General features: G+C 34.5%; 1 protein-coding gene across 3 annotated transcripts in view; it reads left to right on the forward strand.

Annotated features, from left to right (window-relative positions):
• The window catches only part of LOC141402856 (acid sphingomyelinase-like phosphodiesterase 3b), a 767,718-nt gene that overhangs the window by 495,862 nt on the left and 248,236 nt on the right, over positions 1-23,620 (forward strand). For all 3 annotated transcript variants that reach the window (XM_073984889.1, XM_073984890.1, XM_073984891.1), the window contains one exon: positions 4,637-4,799. In XM_073984889.1, coding sequence (XP_073840990.1) covers positions 4,637-4,799 — 163 coding nt within the window. The remainder of the gene's footprint in view (positions 1-4,636; positions 4,800-23,620) is intronic.

Genomic DNA, 23,620 nt, shown 5'->3' on the forward strand with positions numbered 1-23,620 from the left:
TCGCCAGCATTTTTTGTTATATTCCTTTTGCCAAGTTGGTTAGATTTATGATGACAATACCATCGTCGATAACCTTGTTTTCTTGTTCATGTTTCAACCTAATACACTGAGTGGTATTTCGGTTTTGGTTTTCTCTAGTCAATATGGACTCCCGCCTTTGTCACTACAATGTGCATCTATTTAATTAAATGAAATAAATCAACATTTATATTTATTTATTATTGTTTTTCTTTTGTTTTACATTACTTTTATTCAAGAAGTTTGTTCCGTTGAAACTCTCCTTTTGACTTAAAATCGAAGAACACCCATTCAGGTCAATTAGATATTTACATTTCGATGACTGAATCAATATTTGAAGAAGCAGGCACAATGGGAAATATAAAAAAAAACGTGAAATTTATACAATTATCTTCACTGGTAGTCTGTAACATTTTCCAATTCAAATTATTTGTCATTACAGTTTGCTTTGTATATATTGAATTGGTTAAAGTTAAAAATGCAAACATTTATTTTTCTTATTGAGTGCTGAAAATAATTATTTCTATGAGTATTTCGAATTCTATTAAAAATAATGATAATTGTGTGGTTAAGTTTTTTTTATTTTTTATTGCATTCATTTGAAATGGAAGGAGCTCAGTCAAATGGAAAAAATTTACAGCGATATGAGTGTGGAAAGGGAAGAATCCGTTGTGTTTTGAAGGTGGGATAATAGGGTATCGAAATGGCGTTATAGAAACCGGCGACCACTGTAGCACGTAATCTAATGAACCGGTTGTTTTACATTTTGTGTGCTTATTTAGGACATCTACATCGATTTATTTTTTAAACAATAATGAGACCAAATAACAAACAGTAATAAGATAAATGTGACTAAAATTTTCAAAAAAAATATTAGGGGGGTTGGCCTTTTCTGGGTGATATACCTACTGTCTAATTTTCTGCAAAGGATGTGTTGTATCCGTTATAATGTTTGGTCAATTTATAGTTGTTTATATATTTTGTTGGTATAACTCCCATAGAACGGTACCTCCCGATTTTTGTAATTTTGATGATTTTAGCAGCATTATTCAACAGAAATGGCTGAAATTTGGCATTTAGTCTTCGTTGGTGGTATAAAATATTCCGACAGCGAATTGTCGTCACAGGTTCACTTTTTGATATAAGACGGTATCTTCCGATTTTAGTTATTATGAAGACTTTAGCCGCATTATCCAACTGAAATGGCTGAAATCTGGCATTTAGTCTTCGTTGGTGATATAAAATATTCTGACCACGAATTGCCGGTACAGGTTCACTTTTTGATATAGCCCCCATAAGACGGTACCGCCCGATTTTCGGTATTTTTAAAATTTTACATATATAATCCAAACGAAATGGAAGAAATCTGATTTGAATATACATAATTTAGAGTGAAGGGTATAACTAGAGTTAAAAAATTACCCCATTCTGTTCCTTTTTAAATGGTTTTATTTAGCTCACCCAGTTTGTTTTATTATTTATTCTTGGGTCAAATTTAGTAATTCAAATTTCACCTTGTTCCTGTCAACAGATTAATCTGAAATTTTGTATACACTTTGGATTTTGGTGACAATACAATTATGTTTATTCATTATCATTATAAATTCAAGATGGCCGCCACTACAAAATGGCGGATAATTTATGTTTTAATAATCCCATCAATATGGGTATCAAATGAAAGGGCTCAACAAGCAGAACACAATATACTATAAAAAATTAAAATCAAAGATGGCGGCCGCTACAAAATGGCGGATAACGTAGGTTTTATCAATCCCATCGATATGGGTATCAAATGAAAGGGCTCAACAAGCAGAATACAATATACTATAAAAAATTTAAATCCAAGATGGCGGCCGCTACAAAATGGCGGATAACGTAGGTTTTATCAATCCCATCAATATGGGTATCAAATGAAAGTGCTCAACCAGTAGAATACAATGTACTATATAAAATTAAAATCCAAGATGGCGGCCTCTACAAAATGGCGGATAACTTAGGTTTTATCAATGCCATCAACATGGGTATCAAATGAAAGGTCTCAACAAGTAGAATACAATTTACTATGCAAAACTTAAATCTAAGATGGCCGCCGCTACCAAATGGCTGATAACAATTTTTTATCAATCCCACCAATATGGGTATCAAATAAAAGGGCTTGACAAGAAGAATACAGTGCACTATACATACAGTACATCTTATACACCCGAAAGCCATACAGTTTCCAGCTAAGTACAATTACGGGACAGCTGAAAGAAGAATGTTGCCTTTAATACTATCATGGGCTTCTGCAATACATAAAATGCAGGGCAGCACTGTGGATCACGCAGTCGTATTCTTAGGTGCGAAACTGTTTGAAGAAGGTCAAGCCTACGTGGCTCTTAGTAGAGTAAGATCTTTGCAGGAACTACGTATAGAGGAGTAGGACTGCAATAAACTAACGGGCAAGGAACCTTGCAATAATGAAGCACTAAACGAATTAAACAGAATGCGAAATAAAAACTAAAAACTAGAAAATAAAAATAGATAAAAAAACTTTTTAAGTTAAACGGTTTTATGTTAAACATGCATTGCAATGTTTAAGATAAATGTACTAAAAACCAAAAAATAATAAAATAGATACAGTCGTGGGAATTATAAACATATGCATAGACTAGACTAAAATAAAACCGTGGGGCACGTCAATTGTCTACAAATTATCGACTTAATGTGCGATAGAAGAATCGTTTAATTTGTCGTTAGGCAGTTGGCCCGCAGACGGTGAGGAAATTACTTACTATTTTCTTGCTCATGGAAATTCCAATAGTTATACACTCCATGTAAATAAAAGAGATGTTTCAACTAGTTTATCGTTGGACATTCACACTGCTGGCTGGCGAGGAATCGTTTCACTGCTTGTAGTTTGTCTTTAAGCGACAAAGTACTACTCGCTCACCACTATGAAACAGTAAAACTCGCTTTTAATCGAGCTTGCTAGCTTGTTTCCACATTCTAGCCCTACATATCACACGTCCATCGTTGTCGGTTGAACAACTGCCTAATTATAGTGTAACATTACAAAACAAACATTTTAATCAACGATTGTAGACAATTGACGTGCCCCACGGTTTTATTTTAGTCTAGTCTATACATATGTTTATAATTTCCACGACTGTATCTATTTTATTATTTTTTGGTTTTTAGTACATTTATCTTAAACATTGCAATGCATGTTTAACATAAAACCGTTTAACTTAAAAAGTTTTTTATCTATTTTTATTAGTATTAAAAATTTGTATTTAACAATTTATTTGGAGACGCATCACCGCATTTCAACACGTATTTTTAATTTTGTGTTTATGATTTTTTGGTTTTATTCGACTTTTATACTTATTTTAGAAATTATTGATTTAATCAAGCTCGAGGTCAATTTCATGTTTTCATTTTTGTTTTATTTTATTCAATATTTCGCAATTTTCATGAATTGCTTCATCAGGAAATCGATCAATAATTGGCAATAATCACGTAAAAACAATCAAACATATTTACTTAAAACTAGAGTAGCATCACTACCGTCGTCACTTATTGTGCAATATTTACAACAAGTGACAACGGTAGTGATGCTACTCTAGTTTTAAGTAAATATGTTTGATTGTTTTTACGTGATTATTGCCAATTATTGATCAATTCATGAAAATTGCGAAATATTGAATAAAATAAAACAAAAATGAAAATATGAAATTGAGCTTGATTAAATCAATAATTTCTAAAATTTTTAATTTTGTATTTTCTTATATATTCTGCTGTGATCAATTTCAAGTGATATCTAATCTTATTTATCAAAATTTTTTCCATAATCGTAGTTTTATTTGAACCAAACCATAAAAATGCTTCCTTCCCGAATTGACATATTTCCTAAAATTTGCTATAAATCCGAAAGTCGCAGGTAAAAATTTAAGACGTTATTCTAGACAAGATACATAAAAAATTAAAAAAATCGAAGCTCAATTCGATTGATTTCCATACTAAACCCCCATTCTAATCGAAGAAATTAAAGAAATGGACCTTACATTTATTTAGCCCGAAACATCTACATTAAAATAAATGATGGGTTATAAAACTATTTCATCTAATTTAATACCATTACAGTATATCAAAAATATAAAAGATTCCACAATAATATATTCACAGAACGCACACGTCTATCGCAATCTTACTGCTAAAAAAGTCATCGTAAACATTGTAAAAAATACATATTTTAAATGTATCTTTATTCCGTTTTTTTAACTATTTATAATTTTATATATGATGTTAAGTACAGTCTACACTCTAGTTCAATATCGTACTAACGTTTCATAGTTTCTTTAAAGCCTTTTTTTATATTTTCTGCACGCTAGATCGGTATTTTTTCCACTGTGCGGTCCATTTCTTAATGTGGGAAATTACTTCTTTGCTAGCAAGACAAAGTTAACTCTTAATTCGTCCGATAACAGCAAACTTATATTGAAACTTTTAATTAAAAACTTTAGTTTTAATTTCCATCGATTTCTGTCATTAACAAAAAACATATCCTATAATTCTTCCAATAATAATGATGAACATATTTTATATATTATTTACTAATTTTTTTTCTATTTTTCAGGTTGTTGGCGCATCGAACGAGAGCCACCACCCAGTTCGTCCACACATTCGCCTGGTCGTTATGGTGATTACCTTTGTGATAGTCCATGGAGTCTAATTGAGTCTGCTGCAAAAGCCATGAAATCTCGTCAGGGTGACAATGTTGAATTTGTCCTGTGGACAGGGTATGTAAAATGTTGATTTCAATATATATGGCTTTGCATGCAATTGTTTCATTGCAGTTTTGAATGAATATTTGGTTTTTTATATTTTTTAATAAAAATTGGGTATTTATTGCGGAGAAAAGTGAGAAATATGACTCTTTACACCTGGCATAAACAAAAAGGACACATGTGCTCTACGAGAGAGATTCGACACGCACAAAATTAAGCTAAAATTTCGGTTTTTGGGAGATTCTACTTGTAAAATATTTTACGACCATTACCTAAAACAATAGGTGTCTAGTATGATTGGATAACTGGATAAATAAGCCGATCGTTACATCAATACCGCATTGAGTTTTATTACAATTTATAATATACAGGTGGGCGGACAGAAACACACAGCTATGTCGTTATATCCACCCGACGAAAACGATTTCAAGCAAGCAAACCCGCATTAAATTCGGTCGGATGAAACTTTTTATGCCCTCCACCACGAGTTGTATTGAAGCAAGATGCTATTACTTCCCCTTAGTTTATGAATATACTAAGCTCTTTCGCCACCACGGCGTCCCTATCAAAACATTGCCCAGTACTAAACATTTTCAGAATAAAACATTTACTAAACAGTACTAAACATTTTCAGAATAAAACATTTTATCCACATTTCGGTCCAAAAATTTGACAACCCACGAAATACAAGGTACCGCGGGAGATCGTGGATCTATACCGACAATACTCTGTAGGAATGTTTTATACGAAGACTAAATACGAAATTTAAGTCATTTCCGTGTGATAATGATGTTAAAACCTCCAAAATACCGAAAGTCAAGAGGTGCAGTTCTATGGCGGCTATATCAAAACTTGAACCTGTAGCAACAAATTTCGGGGTGATAATTTAGCGCTCCCAGCGAAGACATAATACGAAATTTCTTCTATTCATGTCTGATAATGAGGCTAAAACCTTGAAAATACCGTAAATCGGGATGTACCGTTCTATGGTAGCTATATCAAAACGTGGACCTGTGCTGTACTGTCAAATTCCTGCGAGAATGTCCTTGAGGGCTTAAAATGCTAACGCAATATTAGGAAAAGCATCATAAATTTGCAGCTTTGCCTGCTACAATTTCTTCAAAATATGTTTAGCAACAATGAACAACGGCAACATGTAGCAACACATTTCACACAAAAATTTCGCTAGCGAAGCTAATGCTATTTGATATTGTTGCTATAACAAAACAGCGACTCTAACGAGAAATTAATTAAAATTAATATTAGGAAGTAAGAAAGTATCAGTATACCCTCAGCCTATGTGAATTGAAACTTTCGTCAACGGACAGATCGAATACTGGCTGCAAAACCAAAATCCTTTTTTCCCAAAAATTATGTATTTAGGGAGATTTCAAAATTGTGTGACTCTTTTGGGACAGTTGAACTTATGATCTTTTGGACCACTATGTGAGGAAGCATGGACTTGCCCTCGAAAAACATAATATCGCTGTATACAGAACCATAAGGAGAAGTATAGGTATAATTTTCCAAAGGAGAAGAATAGGTATAATTTTCCTGTGAAAAAGCTTTTCACTGGTAAACATTTCTTTTAGGGAATATAATCCGACTACCACCAAACATAATATGCCTTTTTCTCTCTGGGACCCCCATAAGCAACCAAAATTTCGTAACCATCCGTTCAAAATTTCGACCTGTAGCGTAATTGCAAAAAATGGAAGAATTGGATGCATTAACGACTATTGTGGTATCTCCCTTGTTTGACCACCTTCGCCAACCTAATTTACACCAATGTACATGAGTTTTCCCCCATTCCGCATACGACTATCACCAAAATCAAGAGGCCCCATGAGCCCCCGAAATTTCGTGACTATCCGATCAAAATTCCAACCGGTAGCGTGATTACAAAAAATGGAAAAATTGATATATTGCTGACTTTTGCGATATCTTTGCCCACTTACGCCAACATACTTTGCATCAGTATAAAGGAGATGTTTTCTTCTTCCATTGGCGGGCTTTCTTTTTGGAATACTCCTACCAGAAGCGGAGATATTCGCATAAGAATAAAACGTTGATTTTTCTCCACATAATCGTTTTGCTTATTCCGATTCCTGAATATTATCCGACTATTACCAAACTTAATAGGTTTCTTCCTCTGAGGGACCCCCATCAACTCCCAAAAAATTCGTGAAGATCCGATCAAAATTGCGACCTGTTGCGTGATTACAAAAAAATAGGAAATTGGGATGCATTACCGACTATTGCGATATCTCTGTTGTTTGACCACCTACGACAACCTACTTTACATCGTTGTAAAGGTGATATTTTCTACTTTCCTTGCCAGGTTTTGCTTTTGATAAACCTCTTAAAGAAACAGAGCTATTGGCTTTGAAATAAAACATTGACCTTTTCTCCAAATAAGTTTTTGCCCATTCCGACCCCTGAATATTATCCGGCCATATTGTATATATATATTATCCGACCATCACCATAATCAATAGGCTTCTTCCACTCCGGGACCCTTATCAACACACAAAATTTGGTGACGATCCGATCAAAATTGTGACCTGTAGCATGAATACAAGTTTTAGATGCACAGACGGACGGACACACATAGCCAGATCGACTCAGCTCGTCGAGACATTCATTTTGGTATATATAAGTATGGGTCTACGATAGAGCTGGCAGACCATCGATGGGAATATCGATATTATCGATACTTAATTTTTTACGCTAATATCGATGAATAGTTTTTTATATCGATATTATCGAAACTCAATTTACTTTCCCGAAAAATTTGTGTGTCTAAACACAGACTAATAATAAACTATGCTTCTTCTACTTCGCTTTGGTCATTCACTGGTACTACCATGTAGAAATGCGTGTTGTTAATGAGGAAAATGAAACGCATTTTACACTTAACATGTTTTATAAAACATGCATAATTTAAGTCGTCAATTCCATACAATAGGTGTGTTCGTTTGCTCAACAATTTGTACATGTCCAGTAACTTCTTGTAATCGACTAAGGCCTTTTGCATTGTATTGTAGAGTAAACGAACAACATCCAGTAACAATTTGTACAAATTTTCAGTAAACGAACACACATAATATCTGTCAAATAAATTGCGTAAACTCCCAAAACATCTATTTAAGTGAAAGTGCAAAATGCGTTTAATAGTACGTTTACATATAACCGTATTTAATAAACCCACTGGGTTTCAATTATCAACTCCATTGCGTATAATAATTAACTCTCATATAGAAGGTTATATTACGGTTACACTAGATTTTTTGCCGGGTTAACCCACTTCGAGAGGATTTATGATGGAACAAATCTCCTCAAAGTCCACCTCGAAGCAGGCAGTAAAACGTTGAAATACAGAATTATTCTATGGAGGTGACTATAATCATCTTCTTACCACCTTTACAATAACAAAATATTTCCGTAATATTACTCCTCATTTTTTCTCGCCATCAATTTCTTTTTCTTACTAACCCAATTGTATTTCATGCTGCGTTCTTAAATTTTATTCCAGTGTTCTTGTCTAAGATTTTTTTGTGTCTTATGCACTCGTCTGAGTTTCTACGTACGCTTACTTTAGTATTAGCAATTGCTGTTACTACAGCATTCTCTAAATGTTTTATATTATTCAGGACACTCTAAGTGATACCTAATGCGGTTGCATTTAATTTACGAAATTTAAATCCGCCTTAGAGCACCCCACACTCCATCCCTACAGAATATTTTGTAAGTAAAAATCCCCACACCCCAAAAAACTGGTTACAAAAGGAGAATCAGCTCAAATTAGTTTTATGTTAAGTAACATTTAAACATGACAAAAATTCAACCAGAAGAACCGCATTGCAGGTGAAGAATGAAATGAACAAAATATCCAAAACCTCAGCAAAGTAATAAAAGCCAAGCTAACTAGTAAAAGTCAGTTAGTTGCAGAGTGTCGTTTACATCTGGCCATATCTACATGTATATTCGTATGTTTGTTCAGTTTTGCTTTAACTTTCAATTTAGTGACCATCTTGTTGGAGCAACAAAGCAAGTTCCAGTTACGAGTACAAAAAGAACAAAACATCTTAAAAGTGTCTCTTGATTCTGGCTCATAAAAAATTCACATTCTACTCCACTCTACTGGTGCAGGTGAAACTGAGTTAAGCTCTGCTAATATCCTTAGGGTGTTATTTGTGTAGACCAATCCCTATGTACATATATAGCTTCGACCATACATACACAACTCAACAATTATTGTGCACTATATTTTTATATAATACACACGCAAATACATATAAATGTACATACACACAAAATGGTTTGGCTACATAGTACCCTTATTTTGTAATAGTTGAAGATATTTGCCATGGTCATTTGATATCCAACTCACTTTTCTGGCTAGCCAAAAAAGCAAGGAAACAAGTGATAGTTGGACGGGACCGACTGTGTAATATGCCACACTACTCCTCCTGGAAATTGGTTACTTAAAAAGAGTTATATCCCTCAGAAGAAAGTATTTTGATTGAAAATGTTAAATATCTCAAACAATTCCCCTACAATATATGATAAGAAAGCAAAGGATATAGCCGGAACGGGGTCCAATATGTGACTAGTAACTTTTGCAATAATTCTAATATTTGAAATAAACGCTTAAACATTTGATAGTAATTTAAACCTCAGACTCTCTAGGAGTACTTTCATTATTCCCTTTGAACACGACCAACACAAATTCATCTAATTTGCAATTTGAGATAGCTGAGCATTTTTTATATATCCCTGGTGTATGAACACTAGGGTTATGACTTTTTGACATTTTTTCTCAAAAATGATTTCCTGTAGCAGGGATGAATGAACCTTTGCCTAATAATCACTACGCTATCGTTTATTCCATTGAAATATAAAAAAAGTTCACGCACAAATCGGTTTTAAAAATATAATTTTTTGAAAAAATGTATGAAATGATTTAAAAAATTTTTTTTTCAAAAATTATTTTTTGTTGCACGAATGAATAAATATAAACCTACTTATAACTATAATAATGTTTATTTCATTCAAATATTGAAAAAGGTCACGCACAAACCACTTTGAAAAAATTTTAAATTTTTTGTTTTTTAATAAAAAATTATATCTTTAAATAAAGGCGTTTACGACATTTTTACGATTCTCAGAATTGAAGAAAATTAGTGAGAAATAAATGTTATGTCAGTTTAATTATCTCATGTGACTCTAAAGTTTATTTTCAATAGCATATCTGATTGCAGTGACTTCAAAAAATTTTCCATAATTTTGATAAATTCAAATTTTAAAATCATTTTGTGCGTGAGGTTTTTTCAACGAATCACCTTATAATTATGATTTTATGTAATCTTATGACAAAACTCATCACGCTATAATACAGGGATATGAGGTTGTAAAAAAGTCATAACCCTAATGAACACTTTTAGTATTGTAACCAATTTGAAGCTAAAGAGGTCTTCTTTAATATTGGCCACTTTTGTTGAAATGTCTCCAACAAAAGCTAATATATTCGTCCTCGTACTTTAAATCTAAACAAATAAAAACGTTAAGTTTGACCGGGCCGAACTTTTCATACTCTCCACCATAAATTTTATTGAACCAGATTTCAGCCATTTCGGTTGGATTATGTGGCTAAAACTTTGAAAATATTGGAAATTATGCAGTACCCTAATTTCTGGAGAAAAATTTTGTATCCCACAAGACGACTTTATAAAAATTTTCAGACAATTCAGTGTTATAATGAGGCTAAAACCTCGAAATTACGGAAATTCGAGCGAAAGCATTCTTTGGGGCTACACGCAGAGAAAAAATATTTTTCGCTTTTGTTGGAACAAAAATATCTGTTTTGGTTCCAAAAATGTATTTGTTTTGTTCAAACAGTGTAATCCAAATCCAAAAATACCATCTTTTGTTCCAAACATACAAAACAAAAACAACTTTCGAATTTCCGCAATATTGTAAAAATCGTTAACAATACCGATTGTAGAAACTATCATAATCTAATTTTGTTTACAAAAAGTATTACGAGCATTGATGAACGCAATACATGGTTTGCTGCATTGGCTGACAACAAAGACAAACAAAAAGCCACAAGCACCCACCACAACATAAGGAATAATTAAATACCATAACAAACTCCGGTATAACACCAAACCTCAAAGCACAATGAAGATAGAAGAATGAAACAAAACAGAAACAAATAAAAACCAGTAAGGAAAGGATCAAAGTCGGGCGGGGCCGACTATATAATACCCTACACCACTGTGAATATGTAAAATATAAATCGGAGCTATATCCAGATCTTAACCGATTTTGATATAATTTGGCGCATTTATTTCCAGACCGAATTAAGTCACACATTCCAAATATCATTGAAATCGGACTTATATATCGTGTTTGGAGCTGAAAATACACGAAATCGGCCGAATATATATATGGGTGCTATATCCAAATCTAAACCGATTTCGATATAATTTGGCACATTTATTTCTAGACTGAATTCGGTCACACATTCCAAATTTCATCGAAATCGGAAATATATAGCGTGTTTGGTACAGAAAATACGTGAAATCGGCCGAAAATATATATGGGAGCTATATCCAAATCGGAACCGATTTCGATATAATTTGGCACAATTATTTCTAGACCCAATTCAGTCAAACATTCCAAATTTCATCAAAATCGGACGTATATAGCGTGTTTGGTGCAGCAAATACGTGAAATCGGGCCAAATCTGAACCGATTTCGATATAATTTGGCTCAATTTAAGTGGCGAAATTTCGTGGCCACTGGGAACCACATATGTAAAATTTCAGCTAGTTCAAGCAAAAAATGTGGCTAAGATCCCTAAAATACCTTAAATCGGGAGGTATCGTTATATGGGGACTATACCGAACCGTGGACCTATCTTGACAATTTTTAGTGGGAACCTCAAATGTAAAATTTCAGCTGGTTTGGGCAACAAATGCGGCTAAGATCCTTAAAATACCTTAAATCGGGAGGTACCGTTATATGGGGGCTATACCAAAACTTGGACCGATATAGCCCATCTTCGAACTTGATCTTCCGACGGCTAAAAAAATGGTATTCCCCAATTTTCAGCGAAATCGGTCAACAAATTCGACCTGTATGTTGCGAACGGACGGACGGACGGACATGCATAAATCGACTCAGAAAGTGATTCTATGTATATCCCTAGAAGGAACTATGGGTCTATCTCGCTTCCTTTTGTATGTTACATACAAATGCACTAACACATAATACCCCCTACCACATAGTGGTGTAGGGTATAACAAGAGTCACAAGAGTCTCAACACAAAAACAAAGATAAAGGCATCATGTCATACAAACAAAACTCACCATAATTGTTTTTTTCAACACGGCATCGAATAGCGAGAGAAGAGAAAAAATTGTCGAAGAAAAGAGAGAACTATTGTCCAGTTGACAAAAACTATTTTTAAATTTAACAAAACCCAATTGTTGGAACTACAATACTACATTTGGAATTTAACAATATCTTTACAATACATATTTTGCTCTTCGAATATTGTTGGACCAATCATATTTTTTTCTCTGCGTGTATATCAAAACGTAGAAATTTGCCGACAATTATGTGTAGAAATATGTTATAGCTCCAACGGAGACTAAATAATTTGTGTGAGAATAATGTGGATGAAACCTTAAGCATTTCAACAATTGGGAGGTAAAATTCTATGCGGGGTCCTAGACGCCGCAGGAACGTTTTATACCCCAACGAAGACTACCGCTCCACTATAGTAAATTTGGTCTCTTTTTGAGGCAAAAATATTCCTCAGAAATTTCTGATATTTGGTATTTAGTCCTCGTTTGGGCTATAAAACGTTACCCCATAAACTTGTCTGTATAGGTCCACGCCTTAGTATAGTCCCCAGAGAACGGTACCTCCCTATTTCCGGAATTGTGAAGGTTGTGGCCACAGCAACCCAACGAAATGGCTGAACTTTTGTGTTTAGTCTTTGTTGGAGGTAAAAGCCTTTCTGATTGAAATTCATCAGTATAGGTCCACGTTTCGATATATGTAGCCCCCATAGAACGGTACCTCCCGATTTTCGCAATTCTGAAGGTTGTGACGTCAATATCCTACCGAAAGACTGAAATTTGTTTTTAAGTCTTCCATGGGGTAATAAAATATTCCAGGAGAGAATTATCAGAATAGGTCCGCGGGTTCCTATATCCCCCATAGAAGCGTACGTCTTGATTTTCGGTATTTTGAAGGTTTTACCGAAATATAGCAAATTCAGCACTTAGTCTTCTTTGAGTCTAAAAACTTTCCGCCAGAAATTTTTAGGTATAGATCGACGTTTTGATATAGGCCCCATGGAACGGTACCACCCGAATTTCGTTATTTTGAAAGATTTACCGAACTTGCTGAAATTGGAAACGAAAGGAAACTAATTGTTCCATTTTACTTCAACACAACTCGTGTTGGAGGGTATAACAAGTTCGGCCTGGCCGAACTTAACGCCGTTCTTACTTGTTTATTTTGCCTACGAAATTTTGATTTTGACTTCGCATTATACAGCGAGCTTTGAAAACTTTTTAAAACAAATTGCATATCCATATATTTTGACATGTTCTTTCTTCAAATCAAATTAGAAAACTCGCTTTATTAAAAGTTCAAAATTCTTCTTTTTGCTAAAAACCTGTCCAAATTACCTATAGTGCCTTCTATGGGGGCTACATCAAAACATTGACCTGCATTGATAACTTTTTGGGAAAAGTTTTGTTGAACAAAACAAAAAAAAGAATAAATGCCAAATTTCAGTCATTTCAATTGGATAACACCGTCCTACATTCAAAAGTACCCATACGTCTAAAACTTCAGGCAAAGATATTAAAATGGTATTTAAGATTTTTCGTTTTCTCATCATGTTGACCTTTCAAAGGAATTTCAAAGGACCACATTTTTCAAAAAAATATTTTTAATACTTGTACTCATCTCACGATGCTGGTGTAGGTGTCATATTAAATAGGAGAGTATTGGCTTTATATAATAATTATAAATTATTGCGTACAAGGATAACAAAGACATCAAAAATGTCATTGAAAAATTGTATACTAAAAAATTCTTTGAAAACATCCTGCATTTTTTTTCAAAAATGTATATGTTAATGTCTTATATGTATTGCAATATCCCAACTTTGTAAGTTATTTTTTAAGAGATTAAAGCCACTTACAAATTTTACAAAATCGAAAATTTTTTATTGATTCATTTTAAAGTGATGTTAGAATAAACAAGTAAAAAAGCATTAAGTTCGGCCGGGCCGAACTTTTCATACCCTCCACCATAAAATATTCGTTCCTGTCCCCAACGTTAAAATGTCAGATAATGTACATAAAATGCTTCATTCGGGAGGCCCTTTTTTATGGTGCCTATATCTAATTGTTGACAATTTTTGGTGGGCTAGAAATTGGGAGGTACTGTTATATAGGGGTTATAATAAAACATGGGCCTATGTTGACAGTTTTTGATGGGAGCCTTTAATGTCAAATAACTCCTAATTCGGTTAAAAAATTTAGCTAGAATCCTCAAAATATCGAAAATCGGTACATAACGTGGGAACTTCAAATGTCATTAACAGCTAGTTCGGAGGTATCTGGGCTATACGAAAATATGAACTTAAATGAACAATATTTGTTGCAGAATTTTTTTTGACTTTTAAATTTCAAATTACAGAAAGTTTGTCCAAAAAATAAAGCTAAGGTACGGAAAATCGGGAGGTTTGTTTTGGGGCTATACAAAAACATGGACCTACGTTCGGTTAAACATTTTAAGTAAAATCCTCAAAGTGCCGAAAATCGGGAAGTATCGTTATATTGGGGCTATGTTGAAAATTGTTGATGCAGATGTGTGGTGACCACTACAACCTTCAAATGTCAAATTACAGTTAGTTCTGTTAAAAATTGTAGCTAAAATTGCCAAATTACTGAAAATTGGGAGGTACCGTTACATGGGAGCTATATCCGAACATGGACCTATGTTGACAATTTTTGATCGAGAGGTGTTGACCACTAAGAACTTCAAATGTCAAATTACTGCTAGTTCGGTTTAATATTGTAGCTAAAATCATCAAATTACTGAAAATCGGGAGGTACCGTTATATGAGGGCTTTCTTGACAATTTTTGGTGGAGAGGTGTGGTGACCACTAAGAATTTCAAATGTCAAATGTTCAAATTACAGATAATTCGGTTAAAACTTGTAGGTAAAATTCTCAAAATACCTGAAATCGGGCGGTAACGTTATATGGGGGCTATTCCAAAACATGGACCTATGTCCACTAGTTATATAAGTTTATTGACATTTAAGAACCCTAAATGTCAATTGATAGCTAAATCGGTCTTAAAATGTAGATAAAAACGTCAAAATACCGTAAATCGGGGGTACCGTTATATGGAGGCTATACCAAAACGCGGACCTAGGTCCACAACTTTTGTTATATAAGTTTAGTTACACTTAAGAACCCTAAATGTCAAATTATAGCTATATCGGTCTGAAAATGTAGCTAAAAACGTCAAAATACCGTAAATCAGGGGGCTACCGTTATATGGGGGCTATACCAAAACGTGGACCTATGTCCACAAATTTTGTTATAAAGGTTTATAGACACTTAAGAACACTAAATGTCAAATTATAGCTAAATCGGTCTGAAAATGTAGCTACAAACGTCAAAATACCGCAAATCGGGGGGTACCGTTATAAGGGGGCTATACCAAAACGTGGACCTAGGTCCACAACTTTTGTTATATAAGTTTAGTTACACTTAAGAACCCTAAATGTCAAATTATAGCTAAATCGGTCTGAAAATGTAGCTAAAACCGTCAAAATACCGTAAATCGGGGGTACCGTTATATGGGGGCTATACCAAAACGTGGACCTATGTCCACAACTTTTGTTATATAAGTTTATTGATATTTAAGAACCCTAAATGTCAAATTATAGCTACATCGGTCTGAAAATGTAGCTAAAAACGTCAAAATACCGCAAATCGGGGGGTACCGTTATATGGGGGCTATACCAAAACGTGGAGCTATGTCCACAACTTCTAATATATAAGTTTATTAACACTTCAGAACCCTAAATGTCAAATTATAGCTACATCGGTCTGATAATGTAGCTAAAAACGTCAAAATACCGTATATCGGGGGTACCGTTATATGGGGGCTATACCAAAACGTGGACCTATGTAGACAGCCTTTGTTATATAAGTTTATTGATACTTAAGAACCCTAAATGTCAAATTATATCTAAATCGGTCTAAAAATGTAGCTAAAAACGTCAAAATACCGCAAATCGGGGGGTACCGTTATATGGGGGCTATACCAAAACGTGGACCTATGTCCGCAAGTTTTGTTATATATGTTTATCCATATATTTTGACATGTTCTTTCTTCAAATCAAATTAGAAAACTCGCTTTATTAAAAGTTCAAAATTCTTCTTTTTGCTAAAAACCTGTCCAAATTACCTATAGTGCCTTCTATGGGGGCTACATCAAAACATTGACCTGCATTGATAACTTTTTGGGAAAAGTTTTGTTGAACAAAACAAAAAAAAGAATAAATGCCAAATTTCAGTCATTTCAATTGGATAACACCGTCCTACATTCAAAAGTACCCATACGTCTAAAACTTCAGGCAAAGATATTAAAATGGTATTTAAGATTTTTCGTTTTCTCATCATGTTGACCTTTCAAAGGAATTTCAAAGGACCACATTTTTCAAAAAAATATTTTTAATACTTGTACTCATCTCACGATGCTGGTGTAGGTGTCATATTAAATAGGAGAGTATTGGCTTTATATAATAATTATAAATTATTGCGTACAAGGATAACAAAGACATCAAAAATGTCATTGAAAAATTGTATACTAAAAAATTCTTTGAAAACATCCTGCATTTTTTTTCAAAAATGTATATGTTAATGTCTTATATGTATTGCAATATCCCAACTTTGTAAGTTATTTTTTAAGAGATTAAAGCCACTTACAAATTTTACAAAATCGAAAATTTTTTATTGATTCATTTTAAAGTGATGTTAGAATAAACAAGTAAAAAAGCATTAAGTTCGGCCGGGCCGAACTTTTCATACCCTCCACCATAAAATATTCGTTCCTGTCCCCAACGTTAAAATGTCAGATAATGTACATAAAATGCTTCATTCGGGAGGCCCTTTTTTATGGTGCCTATATCTAATTGTTGACAATTTTTGGTGGGCTAGAAATTGGGAGGTACTGTTATATAGGGGTTATAATAAAACATGGGCCTATGTTGACAGTTTTTGATGGGAGCCTTTAATGTCAAATAACTCCTAATTCGGTTAAAAAATTTAGCTAGAATCCTCAAAATATCGAAAATCGGTACATAACGTGGGAACTTCAAATGTCATTAACAGCTAGTTCGGAGGTATCTGGGCTATACGAAAATATGAACTTAAATGAACAATATTTGTTGCAGAATTTTTTTTGACTTTTAAATTTCAAATTACAGAAAGTTTGTCCAAAAAATAAAGCTAAGGTACGGAAAATCGGGAGGTTTGTTTTGGGGCTATACAAAAACATGGACCTACGTTCGGTTAAACATTTTAAGTAAAATCCTCAAAGTGCCGAAAATCGGGAAGTATCGTTATATTGGGGCTATGTTGAAAATTGTTGATGCAGATGTGTGGTGACCACTACAACCTTCAAATGTCAAATTACAGTTAGTTCTGTTAAAAATTGTAGCTAAAATTGCCAAATTACTGAAAATTGGGAGGTACCGTTACATGGGAGCTATATCCGAACATGGACCTATGTTGACAATTTTTGATCGAGAGGTGTTGACCACTAAGAACTTCAAATGTCAAATTACTGCTAGTTCGGTTTAATATTGTAGCTAAAATCATCAAATTACTGAAAATCGGGAGGTACCGTTATATGAGGGCTTTCTTGACAATTTTTGGTGGAGAGGTGTGGTGACCACTAAGAATTTCAAATGTCAAATGTTCAAATTACAGATAATTCGGTTAAAACTTGTAGGTAAAATTCTCAAAATACCTGAAATCGGGCGGTAACGTTATATGGGGGCTATTCCAAAACATGGACCTATGTCCACTAGTTATATAAGTTTATTGACATTTAAGAACCCTAAATGTCAATTGATAGCTAAATCGGTCTTAAAATGTAGATAAAAACGTCAAAATACCGTAAATCGGGGGTACCGTTATATGGAGGCTATACCAAAACGCGGACCTAGGTCCACAACTTTTGTTATATAAGTTTAGTTACACTTAAGAACCCTAAATGTCAAATTATAGCTATATCGGTCTGAAAATGTAGCTAAAAACGTCAAAATACCGTAAATCAGGGGGCTACCGTTATATGGGGGCTATACCAAAACGTGGACCTATGTCCACAAATTTTGTTATAAAGGTTTATAGACACTTAAGAACACTAAATGTCAAATTATAGCTAAATCGGTCTGAAAATGTAGCTACAAACGTCAAAATACCGCAAATCGGGGGGTACCGTTATAAGGGGGCTATACCAAAACGTGGACCTAGGTCCACAACTTTTGTTATATAAGTTTAGTTACACTTAAGAACCCTAAATGTCAAATTATAGCTAAATCGGTCTGAAAATGTAGCTAAAACCGTCAAAATACCGTAAATCGGGGGTACCGTTATATGGGGGCTATACCAAAACGTGGACCTATGTCCACAACTTTTGTTATATAAGTTTATTGATATTTAAGAACCCTAAATGTCAAATTATAGCTACATCGGTCTGAAAATGTAGCTAAAAACGTCAAAATACCGCAAATCGGGGGGTACCGTTATATGGGGGCTATACCAAAACGTGGAGCTATGTCCACAACTTCTAATATATAAGTTTATTAACACTTCAGAACCCTAAATGTCAAATTATAGCTACATCGGTCTGATAATGTAGCTAAAAACGTCAAAATACCGTATATCGGGGGTACCGTTATATGGGGGCTATACCAAAACGTGGACCTATGTAGACAGCCTTTGTTATATAAGTTTATTGATACTTAAGAACCCTAAATGTCAAATTATATCTAAATCGGTCTAAAAATGTAGCTAAAAACGTCAAAATACCGCAAATCGGGGGGTACCGTTATATGGGGGCTATACCAAAACGTGGACCTATGTCCGCAAGTTTTGTTATATATGTTTATTGACACTTAAGAACCCTAAATGTCAAATTATAGCCAAATCGGTCTGAAAATGTAGCTAAAAACGTCAAAATACCGTAAATCGGGGGGTACCTTTATATGGGGGCTATACCAAAACGTGGACCGATATAGCCCATCATCGAACTTGACCTGCCTGCAAACAAAAGACGCATTTTCCCAAAATTTCAGCGTCCTATCTCCATTTTTGTGGATGCTAGAGTGATTACCACAGACGGACGGACGGACGGACGTGCTCAGATCGACTTAGAATTTTACCCTGATCAAGAATATATATACTTTATAGGGTCGCAAATGAGTATTTCAATGCGTTACAAACGGAAAAACAAACTTAATATACCCTCCATACTATGGTGGAGGGTATAAAAATGCTGCAAAAGTTTCGAATCGATCGGACAAAAATTAGCTGAGATATGGGTGTTAGAAAGAGAGAATTTATTGTGATTTGTACCCAGCAAAATTAATTGAAAGTAGTGCAATGTAGACTAGTTCTTTCACGGCATGTTTTGATGCAGTTCTAACGGAGTCGTGAAAAAGGCACTCCATTCCTCACAATTTATGCGCATTCGGATGAGATCCAAGGATTGAGATCTATTTCTCACATTTTAATTCAATCCGGATGCAGTTCAATCAGAGTCGTGAAAAATACACTCCAATTCCTTACATTTTAACCGCATTCGGATGCAATCCAATGATTGACATCAATTTCTCACATTTTAACTGCATCCGGATGCAGTTCAAACGGAGTCATGAAAAACGCACTCCGTTCGTTACATTTTATTAGCAGTTGTTAGAGGTCCCTACAAGTACATAAGTCAGTTTGTACAACCCTATAAGCGCGTCGACATCAATTTTTCCAAAAACAGAAAAACGTGTTAACATTTTCAAAAATTTTTTATAAAATAATTTGCGAACATTTTTAATAGAAGACAATTTTTTAATGGAGTGCTGTTGGAGAACATGTCGAAATCTTAACTGGCGATGGGAAGACAATATAAAAACGCCTTTGACATATGAATCAAAAACAATACAGCTTAGATTAAATGGAGAGCGGAGGGAACAAACACAGTTGCATATGTACACTTCCGAATGCCGGCCTGAGATAGTAACTGGGTGCCTCCTCATGACTCCAATGGACCATCTACATGAGGAAGCAAATATTCTTCCAGTGCAGCGCACAATCACATGCTTTCGTTGAGTATCTGCTCGGCTGTTACCGTGAGAGCCATCCCAATCACCATATGGTGGATAGGCCCCGCCCATTCAGGCAGATCAAGCAGAATCTTCATGATCTAGAAGAAGTGGTCCAGCGTTACAAACGAGAACCTCTAGATCAGCAAGCATGTCAAGCACCTTTGTATAGCATTCATACAGTCGCAGTTGTAGATGCCAGATTCTTGGCTCAACTAAGCTAGGAATGGTGCAGCCGTCTAAATTACTATTGGGCAAGGATAGACAGGACTGGATCTGTGGTTACATCCCATCGAAGCAGCTACGTTCCTGGAACTGGAGATTGACCCAAAGCCAGAATAAGCAGAAGAAAGAATATACAAACATATAATACAAAACACTGTTACAACAACAACAGTTGCGATTGAATTTAATGAAGAGATTTCATAATTTGTGTTAATGTAATAAAGTTCGTAATATTTTCGTTTTACAAAAATAATAAATTCATTTTATTGATGCTGGCTTGTATTTTTATTGCATCTTTGAACTGCATAAAAACACATTCCGAAGAGTGCATTTAATTTGCATCCGAAGTACTGCATCAAAACACGTGCTTTTGATGCAAATTGGACTGCAACCCATTCTACCCCAAAAGGGTTAGTTAAAATGCGATTCCGAAGGGTTAGTTAAAATGCAGTGCCAAAGGATTAGTTAAAATGCAATGCCAAAGGGTTCCAAATCACTCGTATATGTGATTTAACTACATCTTTGGACGCAAAAATTTTTCTGGGTATGTACGATTAACATCGAAGTTTGAAACGAGGTTTTCTCAAAATGGCATTTTGGAGTGCGGTGCCCAGTGTAGCACAAAAACGAAATATCCGATATTTTTCTGGGATTATACATATAAAGAGCTTGTACTTAAGCGAGAGACTTTTTTCAATTTTTTTGGCGTATTTCTGGAGAAAAAAACTATATTTTTTTTAGTTAAAATCGAAATTTTTAATTTGACACTTCACAATTTTTTTAAAAATTGATATTTTTAATTCCGTTTCATTTAAGTACAAGATTATTAGGTTTTTAATGATCCCACAAAAACATATTCGTTTTCAAGCTACAGTGGGCACCACAAACTGCTTTAGTAAAAACAGTGTTTCGTAGGCGGCCATTTGTCAGAACACTGTGTAATATTTAAAAAAAAAGAAAAGTTTTTCAAGTTGTAATCTATCAGATGAAAACAAAATCTTTTGAAAAAATTTGTTAAATTTCGTGTAAAATATTAATGAACAAAATTCAATGAAATTTCACGAACAAACCCTATTTTGACACCACAGAATGATAGAATACCTCGTGTCTTAAGGAACTAATTCTGAACACACAAAATCCACCAAACCTCATCTTCAAGGTCAAATTTGCTTTATAGTTTTTTCTTTCAGCTTTCGTTTAGAGAGAAGAACCGTTCATAGACAGTTCGTATATTCCAAAAAGTTGTTGACTGATATTCTTGCTAAGTTATTGTTGTTGATTGTTTTCTTGAATTTTGAGCGGTATCTATGAACCAGAGGAAAAAGGATAAAAATCGCAGTTGCTTTGCTATTTCGGCCATTAAGAACCATTTCTACAGAGTTCGTATATTGTTGTTTATTGAGATCTAAGGAACATTTTTGTAGCTAGTTATTTGCTTCAATTTGGATCAGTTTGATATCTGTAGACCAAACACCTAGAAAAAATTGTAAAGGAAATTTGCCTTGACGATTTTGACCTGAAGATGAGGTTTGGTGGATTTGATGTCTCCAGTATTTGTTCCTTAAGACAAGAGCTCCAACTTTGACTTTTCTTAGCTCTTTAGAAGATATTAGCCTTATAAAATGGTAACTTCTTACAACAAGACCGCAAACCTTTGGGAGCCCCTAATCGCGAAAGTATAAGTGATGGGGAAAAACGCCGGGGCGCGTCTTCTTATTTTTGGTCTTTTATTATGCTTTAATATGGTTTGTTCGTGAATTGTTTTTGAATTTTGTTCGTGCCGCACAGTGATATGGAATAAAATTTTTTGTTTTCATTATTAAGCACGAAAAATGAAATTTTTCATTAATATTTTACACGAAATTTAACAAATTTTTTTCAAAAGATTTTGTTTTCATCTGATAGATTACAACTTGAACAACTTTTCTTTTTTTTTTTAAATATTACACAGTGTTCTGACAAATGGCCGCCTACGAAACACTGTTTTTACTAAAGCAGTTTGCGGTGCCCACTGTAGCTTGAAAACGAATATGTTTTTGTGGGATCATTAAAAACCTAATAATCTTGTACTTAAATGAAACGGAATTAAAAATATCAATTTTTAAAAAAATTGTGAAGTGTCAAATTAAAAATTTCGATTAAGTCTCTCGCTTAAGTACAAGCTCTTTATATGTATAATCCCAGAAAAATATCGGATATTTCGTTTTTGTGCTACACTGGGCACCGCACTCCAAAATGCCATTTTGAGAAAACCTCGTTTCAAACTTCGATGTTACTCGTCCATTCCCAGAAAAATTTTTGCGTCCAAAGATGTAGGTTAATCACATATACGAGTGATTTGGAACCCTTGGCACTGCATTTTAACTAACCCTTCGGAATCGCATATTAACTAACCCTTTTGGGGTAGAATGGGTTGCAGTCCAATTTGCATCCAAAGCACGTGTTTTAATGCAGTACTTCGGATGCAGTTTAAATGCACTCTTCGGAATGTATTTTTATGCAGTTCAAAGATGCAATAAAAATGCAAGCCATTGCAAAATATCAAAGCATCAATAAAATGCATTTATTATTTGTGTAAAACGAAAATATTACGAACTTTATTACATTAACACAAATTATGAAATCTCTTCATTAAATTCAATCGCAATTGTTGTTGTTGTAACAGTGTTTTGTATTATATGTTTGTATATTCTTTCTTCTGCTTATTCTGGCTTTGGGTCAATCTCCAGTTCCAGGAACGTAGCTGCTTCGATGGGATGAACCACAGATCCAGTCCTGTCGATCCTTGCCCAATAGTAATTCAGACGGCTGCACCATTCCTAGCGTAGTTGAGCCAAGAATCTGGCATCTACAACTGCGACTGTATGAATGCTATACAAAGGTGCTTGACATGCTTGACATGCTTGCTGATCTAGAGGTTCTCGTTTGTAACGCTGGACCACTTCTTCTAGATCATGAAGATTCTGCTTGATCTGCCTGAATGGGCGGGGCCTATCCACCATATGGTGATTGGGATGGTTCTCACGGTAACACCCGAGCAGATACTCAACGAAAGCATGTGATTGTGCGCTGCACTGGAAGAATATTTGCTTCCTCATGTAGATGGTCCATTGGAGTCATGAGGAGGCACCCAGTTACTATCCAAGGCCGGCATTCGGAAGTGTACAT

This window comes from Musca autumnalis, unplaced genomic scaffold (assembly GCF_047663935.1).
Source record: "Musca autumnalis isolate F117 unplaced genomic scaffold, ASM4766393v1 scaffold_4, whole genome shotgun sequence".
Classification (NCBI taxonomy): Eukaryota; Metazoa; Arthropoda; class Insecta; order Diptera; family Muscidae; genus Musca; species Musca autumnalis.